Raw genomic sequence first — 11,769 nt, forward strand, 5'->3', positions numbered from 1 at the left:
GGAAATAAGTTATGCATGACAATTAAAACTCTAGCCCACATAAATTCTAAATTTTGTTTTCTTTTTCTTTTGAGTTACATAGGAGCGGGATCGAACCCGCGTCACTCACACACCCACGCACACACCCACACCACTAGGCCAACAGGCCGGTGGTCTAAATTTTGTTTTCTGATCAAACCTATCTTGTACCATAAAAATGGAGTTTTGAGCGAAAATATCATCTCATTACATGTATTGAAAGCATCATGACTTTCTTCTACGACCTTGCTAGAGAAATTTGCCATTTTCAATAAAGGGTCATTATCTGGTCCAACAATTTCTCGCGGGTTAATATTGTTTTCTTCCCCCAGTTTTAATGTTAGGCTCACAGCCTGTAACACCTCTGCCTACATCCAATTATTTTATTAACACTATTCTACTTGCAGGGGCTTGTTATGTAACACAATGCCATATATCAAAGAAAATTTTGGAAAATAAAGCTCTAACTTACCACAGAAAATGGCAAACTCCTCAAACAAGGTCTTGGAGGGGAGGTGTAATACTTTTTGAGTAATACTATCTCCGGTCCTAAATATAAGAACTGATTAACTAATTTGAGTAAATTAAGGAAACAAGTTAAGTTAGTTATTTATCATAAATAGGTGTTGTCTTTCCTAAAATATCCTTGCTAATTAAGTGTATTGGTTAGAACTACTATTATTAGAAGAGGTATCTTGAAAAAAAATAAATAAATATGAGAGACAAAGAGAATTGGGATCTTATATTTAGAACTAAAATAAAAATCAAACGAAGTCTTATATTAAAGACCAGAGATAGTATAAAGCTAAATAAAATGGCTGGGGAATCTTACAAAGAAAACTTCGCTCAATCCTAATTATGCCATTATATTTATAGCCAAAGATGTAATTTTAATTAAAATGAGGAAACCAATGTTGCAAAATGGGATGCAAACACGATTTGAGACTATGGTTGTGCTAGGGCTAGGCTATGGCTATGTCTTGCAGTGCCTACTAGGTTGGAAACGGCTACAATGCTCGCTAAGTAGGAGAGAAGGTTGTAAAGGATCTTCATCAAGCTTTAAAGTTAGATTTTGATGAGAAAGTTTATGCTAGACTAAGGGCCTGTTTGGGTATCCCCAAACCGTGGTTTCAGAAGCACTTTTCCGCAAAACGAGATAATCTCCTCCACATATTTACTTCGTAATCCGTAAAAGCACTTCTGAAACCATGGTTTAGTTTCTATCCAAACACACCCTAAAGAGAGTTAAGTGGAATATTCAAAAAATTAAGAGACACTAACTAAAATCTGAAATAATAAAAGCTGCCCGAGTAGGAAAAGGAATCAAGCAGCGACGACAATGTAAAGATTATGATGTTGTTGAAGCCCCACCCCGCATCCAAGGAGGGGAAAAGATCTTCCGAAGGCACAAGAGGACATTAATATTGAGCAAGAAATACTAACAAGGGTTGGATTTATTGGAAGAGATTAATCTTTTATAACGTAATGAATCAAAATTTAAATTTCTTTAGAATAGATGTTCACATTTAATACCGGATTGTGTCACAAATAAAATAAAATTACCTTTATTAGGAGGATGAATGTGCGTATCAAAAAAATATACAAAATAACATGGGTGATAATAGGGAATCTAGAAAAGGGAATGATCACGATAGAACCATGTCATCCAAGGTTAAAAAAAGAACTATGTCATCAAAATTCTAGAAGGCTGAATTTATAGTTTCATTATATTAGTCCCAAAAGGGACAGTGATAACCGTAATTTTCCCAAGCCACAAAAAAATTAGGAGAATGGGCATTAGTTGTCCTAATTTGTGAATACGCTTTGCCTTCTGGAATTGGAGCTCATTGTAAAATCTCTAATTAGCTTGATCTCATTTGAAAGCTTCATCTCTAATAAAAGGCGAACATAAATAAGATAATACTATCTCCGATTCTTCATATAAGAGCTCTTTTGACTTTTGTTTTGGTTTCAAATAGAAAACCCCAATCCATTTTGTCTATCATATTTATCTATTTTTTCTCAAAATAATCCTTATAACAATAATAGTTCTCGCTAATATAGTTGATTAGTAAAAATATCTTAAGAAAGATAACACCTATTTATTACAAATAACTAATTTTTATAATCTATTTAAATTAGTCAACTAGTTCTTAGATTAAGGATCGGAAGAAGTAGTTGTGGCCAATGATAGCCAATGGAAACATTGAAATAGTCACAACTAGATTCCATGTTACAGTGGACAAGCTCGGAGACACAGACGACGGCAGGAATGAAGAGGATAGAAAGCACAACGTAATGGGGAGAAGGAAAGGTAGAGAAGAGGAGGAACCGAACATGTATGACACATAACAGCAAGCGTTCTATCTTTAAAATGGCTGAACTACCCACCATTTATGGCCTCTGATCACTCAGCTTGAAGGGTTGACTAAAGCCCATTCCACCCCCCCCCCAAAAAAAAAAAATTCTAACCTGGTCCGTTTTGCCACGGATCGGTTTTTTCCGAGGCTCATGAAGATCGAACTGAGCTCCTTGCCTCCTTTAGGTCAGACTGAGTTCACCAGGCGTCAGGTACCAGCCCCGAATACGAAGAAAACAAATAGCCCATAAGTCAAATAACATTAAAACCACCCTTTAGAGAGTGTTTAGATAGAATCAAAACTATAACTTTAAAAATATTTTTATAATATATGAAATAAATATATAGAAAAGTTAATCTCAATTTGTTTAAAAATACTTTTCCGAAGCATTTCTGGTGCTTCCCAAACATCCCCTATAAGCATTAAGTTAAGAATTTAACCCCAAAACATTGATGCTTGCCTCTTTGATTCCAAAAACAAAAAAGAACCAAAATACATTTCTATTGAGCCTTTTCGGACTTTCCGTAACAGATCGTAGGGGTCACAATTTCATGTCAACTTCATTCTCGCTTGGAAAGAACATCAGTCGATATAGAACCAAAAAATGGGAAGAACACTAAAAATCAATCCCATAAATATCAATTACTTGATAGGTTACAGCTTAACTAGGATGAGAGAGAGCATGCTACTAATATATTAGTGAATAGTACAAAGAACTCCAGCCAATGCTTAAGCATCCCCTTCGGAGGTAATAAAACCAGAGGATTTTAGTAATCCATTGCCAGGAGAAGAAGCATTTAATCCGCATGTGAAAGTATCACTTCATATCTGAGGATGGCTAAGACTTCATTTCCTCCTGGCTTCCTCATTTTCCCTCTCCCGCTTCTTGTAAAGCCTCTCAAGAACTCGCTTGGCCTCACATTGTGGAAAATTAGACAAATCATAGTAATGCGGTGCTACGTCAACTAGCCTGCGTCAAATAACAGTTGTGGGCATCAAAAGTTGAGCACATCTGGACAACTACCGGGAAAAATAACTTCGTACCATCCATTGAAAAATTGTGAGAGCACACAGCCCTCACTGCATGGAACATTTTACAATTTGTTATTGGAATATCAATATTTAATAGCTCAACAGAACCAGATATTTCTGCAACTAATGTAGAAGAATGCTTTACTGACTAGCATTTTAACTGGAAACAAGTTCAGATTTCATCAGGCTCCATTTCGAACATGATTTCCAATTTTCCAGCATAAGCTAATCAAATCGTGATTTGATCAGAATACAACATAAAAAATGAGGTGCAAAGTAAAAATCTTACCACTCCCCACGTATGTCCGTCACTGTACGAATAAAATTCCTGCTGGTTAGAACGTATTCATTGTAGATGACCCATTCAGGCTTGTGATCCAGGCAATTGGATGGATGCAAGTGCACCACCTAAAGACACAATAACATCAGAATTTACAAAATTATACAGACACAAGATAAAAGACCAACAATTCTAACTGTTCTGGTGGAAAATAAAAGATGAACATGAATGTCCCCACTTATACTCGCATGCACAAGAAAACAGAATAAAAATTGAAAAGTAACTTGTCTTTAGCAAACCTGGTTGTCTTTTACTGTCAAGTAGTGTCCTGTGCGCTCCAGGTGAGCTACCTGCATGAAATATCCTGCTAGCATAGCCTTTCTTATGTTGACATAGTATTCACGACTGTTGAAATCAGTACTGCATAACTTGAGGTTGAACCGGGCCATGATGCGCACTAGCTGTTGTCTAACATTATCGGCTGCTTTCAGTGCCCTATGATTAACGAAGTTATCGTAGCACCAAGAGGGGTCCTCATCTGAAGGCATTCAGGTTATGATTAATGAGTACCTCACTTCAGGGAGCGTATTAACAGCAAAGGATTAAAAATACCAGAGAAGTGTGAGAAAAATAAGCACGTACTGTTTTGCTTGTAAGCATGATACACATTCAAGAGGGTGAGATGATCTCCATCAATATGCCCAAACCTAGCTTTTGCTTCATCAGCCGCTTTTTGTGCCTCCCTAGGCCGGACAAAGCAATTGGGTACTAAAGAAAGAAATTGATTATCACAGAGGAGGAATATCGTAGGTCAGCAGATGCATAGAGGCGAGACCACACCAAGTGCTTCATGAGAGAATACTGAGAAACTGCAACTATCTGCATCAGCACTTACTTAGAATCCTATGGTGCATGCCAACTGGTGGCATGGAACCCAAAGAAGACAGTTACTGATGACAACCTAAACGGACACACTTCACTGACCACATTCATGCGTGATTTAACACACACATGTAAGCAGTCAACCAACCCCAACATATGCACAAGACTATCTATGCACACATGCACAATTGCTAGCCTCCATTTCAAAAGGAAGCCCAGCAGAACCCCATTCCCTTGACATTATCACAGGACTCCAGACAGACACTAAAAATAAAATTTAAAATAATACCTGAAAGCATGGCAGAAATTGATAGGATCTCATTTGAACAATTGAATTCAGGACTGACAACGAGCATCTTTGACATCTGTGGGTCCAAGGGAAATTCACTCATAATTTCCCCCAATTTTGTTAAGTTACCATCATCATCCAGTGCACCCAAGTAATTCAACACTTCCAGTGCGCGCATCAACGTCTCAGGAGCAGGGGGATCCATGAAATCAAAATGCACCAAGTCATCTATACCCAGTTTCTTCAAGGTAAGAACTGTGTTGGCAAGATTTGATCTTAAAATTTCTGGATATGTCTGGGGCTGGAGATCATTACTGAAACTTTTCTCAGTGTAAAGTCTAAAACATTTCCCTGGTTGCGTTCTTCCAGCACGCCCTGATCTCTGGTGTGCGCTAGCTTTTGATATTGGAGATACTAATAAAGACTCAACTCGAACTCTTGGGTTATAAACCTTCTGCTTAGAAAACCCAGGGTCAATAACGTAGACTATACCATCAATCGTCAAGGAAGTTTCTGCTATATTTGTTGACACCACAATCTTCCTTCCAGGAGGCCCACCCTCTGTAAGTGGAGGTGGAGCTGGATCAAAAATCTTCTGCTGCATAGCTGGAGGAAGTGTAGAGTACAAAGGAACAGCTTTGACAGGGCCCACCTGATCTCCCAAGTTTCCAATTTCTTTTGATATTTTGCGGCATGCATCTTCTATCTCTTCCTCACCAGTCAAGAATACAAGTATATCTCCAGGAGGTTCACACATGTGAATCTGCACCACAGTCCTGATGGCAGCTTCCAAGTAATCCCTTTCAGGTTCCTGAGTATAAAAAATTTCCACGGGATGAAGCCTTCCAGGAACTTTCATAAGAGGCGCACCATTAAAATAGCCCTGAAACTTTTCAGCCTCAAGAGTTGCACTCATAACAACCAACTTCAGGTCAGGTCTATTTTTAAGCACTTCCTTAAGAAGACCAAACAGCACATCTGTAGCCAAAGTCCTTTCATGCGCCTCATCAAGAATAATTACTTTGTATCGCTCCAAAAGTGGATCTGTCATTGCTTCTCTTAGAAGCATACCATCCGTGAGATACCTATTATGGAAAAAGAAGAGATCACTTTAGACAATGCTTAAAGATGCGAACCCAAAAAGGAAGCGAAACTATATTATGGTTGGAACCAATTACAGGAAATATTTTAATAGAACACATACTTCAAAACTGTCCTGGCACTACTGCAATCCTCAAATCTGATGCTATAACCAACCTCTTCGCCAATATTTACATCCATCTCTTCCGCTACACGTCTGGAAACAGACATTGCAGCCACTCTACGAGGCTGAGTGCATCCAATCATCATCTTCCTGCGTTTATCAGGGGTTTCTAAATCTAAAGCTTCCAGAACAAATTGAGGGATCTGTAATGCAGGGAAAAAACACATAGAAAACAAGCACATCAATAATTGGAGTCATGGGCAAAGGATCAACAGTAGATGTTCATGCAACTAAAAACCCAAAGCATATGAAGGGCAGTAAAATGAGTTTTTATTGATAGGGCGGGCTGATACTTAGAAGTCCAATCCATGACAGCTCACCCAGAACTTTGGTCATTAAAATTCTAACATCGTCAAAAGGAATTGGCTGAAATGATGTGAAAGCAAAGACCAAAAGAAATGTAAGAATGCTAACGCATGGAGTGAATTAAGAATTACCATTGTACAAAACTATGAAGCAGTTCAGGATTTCACTGGCATCTTAGCCCAGTATTTATAAGTTCCTACCCCTCTTCCATTCAATGTGGTTGAGTAAGAGCAACAACTCCAGAAACCCCAAAAGAAAAAAAAAAAAAATGGGAACTAATCCCATCAATCCTGAGTAAGAGTAACAACTCCAGAAAACAGGGGCAACTGAATCGATCTTCATTCATCATTGTTGCCACATCCTAGATTGATTGCCAGAGACATATAAACAATCTACCATAAATATTGTTTGAATCAACAAACTAACCTGGGTAGTTTTGCCACTACCAGTCTCCCCAACCAATATCAGAGTCTGATTAGCCTTCAAAACCTGAAAAAAACTCCTCCTTCTGTTGCCATACAGGTAAGGTCTTTCTCTTCTCCAAAATTTCGTAGTACCTTGCTGAGTAAGGTCTCCCAGTCCACCTACTAATTAGATTGTTACCAATGCTGTTGTTGACACCGATAGCCCCACCATTTGCTTTGGCCATTTTAGCTGTAGTGTCGTCTACCACATCAAACAGACTAACCTTCCTCTTTCTCTCCGTACCCATCAAGGCCTAATCCTGCAACGCAATGCCAGAAAGCCAAAACTAGTAAAGAAATTGGGTTTTTAGAATAGATCCAAGATCCAATTAAATAGCTCTCCAAGAACTAGATCCAAATAACCAAATCCCTTGAACATGTAAGCCCGCCACATACAGATTAGGGCAAAGTTATGGCATGCAACTATAATGACAAAGAGGATTAGGTTCCGGATTTACTAACAAGCCCTTTTATATTGTTAGATACTGTTAATCTATTTGATGCGATTAAATGAACTCTCATGATATTGTTGGGTGGTATCTTGACTGTAAGTAACACTTTCATTGCAATCAATTGGACATGACAACTAAATTCTATCATATATTACCACAAAGACAGCTTCAGTGCAGCCAGGGCATGGGTAACAGCAACCACAGGGAGATCATTCTCACCAAAGTAAGAAAAGAAAAGAAAAAAGGCCTAGAGAGACCAATGCAATTGAGTGCTTTGAATGAACATTCAGGAAGGAAGGAAAACCAAAACTCATACGGATGAACAATAGGAAAATGTGGTTACATATAGGGCTTTCAACAAGTAGCATGTGAGAAAAGCAACGAGAAGCTCAACACATGTCTTTTCCCTAACCTATATGATTAATGTTCAAACAGGAATGAGTAAGAAAGTCACCATCACTAAGCATGTAAAAACGGCAACCGAAATCATGGATATGGAGGAACTAAATCACTGGTCCATGATCACTCCTGACAGCCTCATTATTCTTGATTCTACAAATTTATTTTCTGCCACGATCTCTCAATTCGAGGGGTATATAAAAAATTTAGATTGATATACAAAGTAAGAACGATAAAAACCTCAAACTATATCTGCTTCTCATTCCCATTTGTCTGTGTTACTTCAATATTTCTGTTAGCTTCCACTTTACAATATATTAACTACACATTTAACAGACTCAAATACAAGTATAAGAATATTATGCCTCGTTGATAATGAACTCTCCACAAACCACCAGAAAAAACTGCTAGTTTCGAGTCTCAGGAAACAAAACAAAAATGACTACGAAAAAGTAAAGGGAAAAACACAGAAACAGATGCACACACGTTTTAAGCTAGCTTTGGACAGGCTAGTGCGCTACCTCAAGTCAGTGCATAAATTGTTACCCTCTCTCTACCATACTCACCCCTATATTAATTATTCACTAGAATAAAGTTCTCTCCCCTAAAACAAACAAACCGTTAATTTCCCTCATTTGCCCCTTCAATTAAACTTGGACCAGTTTGACCCAAAATCCAAAACCATAATCAACAAAATATAATTAACATTTAAATTTCAAAGAAAAACAATAACCATTAAAAAAAAAAAAAATCTTTGTCATTGCCATGGTCCATGGAATCATATTAGTAAAACTAGCCATTGCATCTGAGATATGTTATCATCATACAATGAATTTAGGATCTGGAGGAGAAGTAATTCGATAGTTTGATAGAAAGTGGAAGCCCAAATTAACTTTCATATCAAACTCCTCTAGCTTGCAGAATATTAATTTTACAATGAAATATTAGAAGCAATTGTGAAACAGGTTTGTCATTACCATACAGTTCACACTTAACCGACGCATAAATAAGTCCCCAAAAAAACCTTTTCATGACTTGTGGCATCTTCGCTAATGTTTTCTCGTCTTCATAATCAGGCTAAATCACTTGTTTTTTTTTTTTTTTTGACTTTTGAGGTTAGTAAAAAAGGTTGAACTGGAACATTATTCATATAAAGTGTCATTCTATATTCTGCAAACTAGCAGACAGAGCAGATTTCAGATTTCATCGTGAAACATGGCTGCTATTTCGACATATTGAAGGATCGAAAGAGAGAAGAAGCTTGACATAATCGAAAGTAAAAAACCAAACCTCGATAAGCTACAACAACGAAGACTGAAGGCGTCGGAGCAGTGGGCGGAAGCCGTCGCAAGGTGGAAAAGCAGTGTGACGGAAGAAGGTGATGCCAACACCGACGCCGACGTCGGAGCGAGCAGGAGTCGGCGATGATTGCAGGGTTGGAAACCGCAGGTACTGGGTCTTAGGGATTTTATGTTCGGGGGGCCGAATATAACTCGAAATAAAAATAAATAAATAGAGGGAAGCATTGTGAAACTGTGTCGTTTTATAGGACCCTGAATTATTTATTAAAATTTATTTTTTTAAAAAATAAACAGCGCCACGCATCATGAATGAGATTGTCGAAGTACCGGCTTTATTCTCCGTAGTTTTGTGCATTAAATAACTATTCATATGCAAACTTGAGTTGATATATATAATATAAATACTTAGTATTAACAAAAGCAACCAATCATAATGCAATATAATGTTCTAACATTAGAAGATACTTATTCCTATAAGAAAGAGTTCTTGTGTTGGCCAAAAAAAAAAGAAAAAGAAAAAGATATTGTGTCCCAAGATCATATTATAATGATAATTGTATTATTAAAATTAAATTAGTCAACTTCCATTTAACTTCCAAAAATAATAGCTTGAGATACCAAAAATTGATGGCATGATAACCAGTCTTAAATATTTTTGTTTGATTAGAAAGAAATCAAGTGGAATGAATAACTTTTCATTTAAAGAAGCTAACCGATCCTTTCAGCCACAAAAGAAAAAAAAAAAAAAAAAGAAGAAAGAAAAAGAAGCTAACCAATTCTAGTTTCTACAAAGTTCAGCGTCTGCAGAAAGTAAAGACAAAAGAGAAGGTTCTGGGCCCAAAAAAACAAAAAGATAAAAGAGAAGATGGAGTTCTCACAATTAGATCCTCTAGCGGGTTCTAAGAATTCACTAAATGCTGTTTGGATTTGAATTGGCAGATGACATGCTGAGTAATGAAGATTTCTTTAGAGGTAAATATTATTTTTAGTCTTTTAAATTTAATTTTGATCCTTAAAATTTGAAACTAACAGTTTTGGCAATTTGAATTCAATTTTATTCGCCTAAAAATTTTGAATTCCAAAACTAATGTTTTTGACCCTTGAAAATATATCAAATTTCAAAAACCAAAATCTCATATGTTTTGGGTAGAAAAAACCACTTATTTCAAATGTTTTTTAAATGCTTTTAATGATTAAAAAAAATGGGTATAACCGAGCTTCTCTAAATTGTCATAATTACTACTACCCCCGGTCATTAACATAAGACTTTGTTTGACTTTTATTTTGGTCCTAAACATAAGACTTCAATCCACTTTGTCTCTCATATTTTGTATTTTTTTTAATATAGTCCTTCTAACAATGGTAGTTCTAACCAATACACTTGATTACCGAGGATATTTTAGGAAAACCAACACATATTTATTACAAATAACTAACTTAACTTCTTTCTTTAATCTCCTTAAATTAGTCAACTAGCTCTTATAATTAAGATCGGAAGTAGTATTAAATTTCAATAATTGTTATTAAAAATAACTTATTGAATGATTTTTTTTTTTAGATTTTAGCATGAGGAAAAATCATTATTTTCAAGTAAGTGCGTATATTAAGTTAAAAAAAATCATATTTTAGATAAAAGATAGACTAAAATAAATGATATAATTAAAAATTAATAGCACAATTAATAATCAAAGCAAAAGAAGTGAGAATGAGGTGATTTGGTTGAGAAACAATTGAAAAAAAAGAAGAAAAAAAGAAAAATGGGTTTAAGGGGAAAAAGAGGGAGGGGAAGATGTAAAATGAAGAAACTAATACTACCTGTGATTCTTAATATAAAAGCTAATTTGACTTTTAATTTGGTCTAAAATATAAGATTCCAATCCACTTTATTTTTCCTATTTGTTCTTTTTTTTTTCCAAAATAGTCTTTATAATAGTTGCACATGTAAAATGTTTCATCAAATAGTAGTTTTAGTTTATAGATATGATTAGTAAAGGTATTTTAAGAAAGATAACACTTATTTATTACAAATAACTGATTTAACTAATTTTCTTAATCTCTTTAAATTAGTCAACTAAATTTTATATTAAGAAGTGGAGGTAGTATCATACAAGCCTCTATCTTGATTATTGAGAGACAAAAACTGTCCTTATCACTTTTGCTAAAGGCAAAATTCTGGTTAATCATGATTTTATCAAAATTATCCATACGGTATTTTTGTAATCACTTTTGACTCCTACATGAAATCCATGATTTTAGCTTTCACCATTTATTCAAATTATGGGCACTAAAAAACATAACAAGAAGTTTTAAGGAACTTTTTGATAAAAATACCAACCCACCAAAATGCAAGCTATTTCAACCTACATCGCATCTAACCCGCATCATCATGGGCTAGTTTGCCTCTGCACTACCAACCGGTTTTACCGTTTCTACTTTTTAAAGTCATTCACGGCAACTTGCAGCTTCTATTAAGGGTTTAACCTTGTTTGGGACTTTGGGGTCTTCGGTTTCCAAATCATGCTCCAAAGTCCCATAGGTTCCCCCAGTGACGTTGTAGTTTCAAGGGGTCCTTGTCAGAAACATGAACTTGAAGCCGAACAAGGCCTTCCTTAAACTGAGCACATCCCGTCGCTGCCTCCAAACGAGACAAGGGAGTCTTTTCTTTGTTATGAAACAAGGCTTTTTTAAAATGGGGCGAAAAGGAATATAGGCCGGATATGAA

At 36.2% G+C, this 11,769-nt stretch overlaps 1 protein-coding gene across 1 annotated transcript; it reads right to left on the reverse strand.

Annotated features, from left to right (window-relative positions):
* Positions 1–2,851: 2,851 nt before the first annotated feature.
* On the reverse strand, positions 2,852–9,198 carry LOC114753208 (probable pre-mRNA-splicing factor ATP-dependent RNA helicase DEAH2). The gene is given in 9 exon segments (XM_028941869.1): positions 2,852–3,348; positions 3,700–3,818; positions 3,990–4,228; positions 4,333–4,458; positions 4,862–5,946; positions 6,066–6,268; positions 6,858–6,929; positions 6,931–7,155; positions 9,037–9,198. Coding segments are annotated over 8 exon segments (2,181 nt in total). The 5' UTR covers positions 7,144–7,155; positions 9,037–9,198; the 3' UTR covers positions 2,852–3,224.
* Positions 9,199–11,769: the final 2,571 nt, after the last annotated feature.

This window comes from Neltuma alba, unplaced genomic scaffold (genome assembly GCF_004799145.2).
Source record: "Neltuma alba isolate B1F8T4 unplaced genomic scaffold, ASM479914v2 tig00007768_pilon, whole genome shotgun sequence".
Taxonomy (NCBI): Eukaryota; Viridiplantae; Streptophyta; class Magnoliopsida; order Fabales; family Fabaceae; genus Neltuma; species Neltuma alba.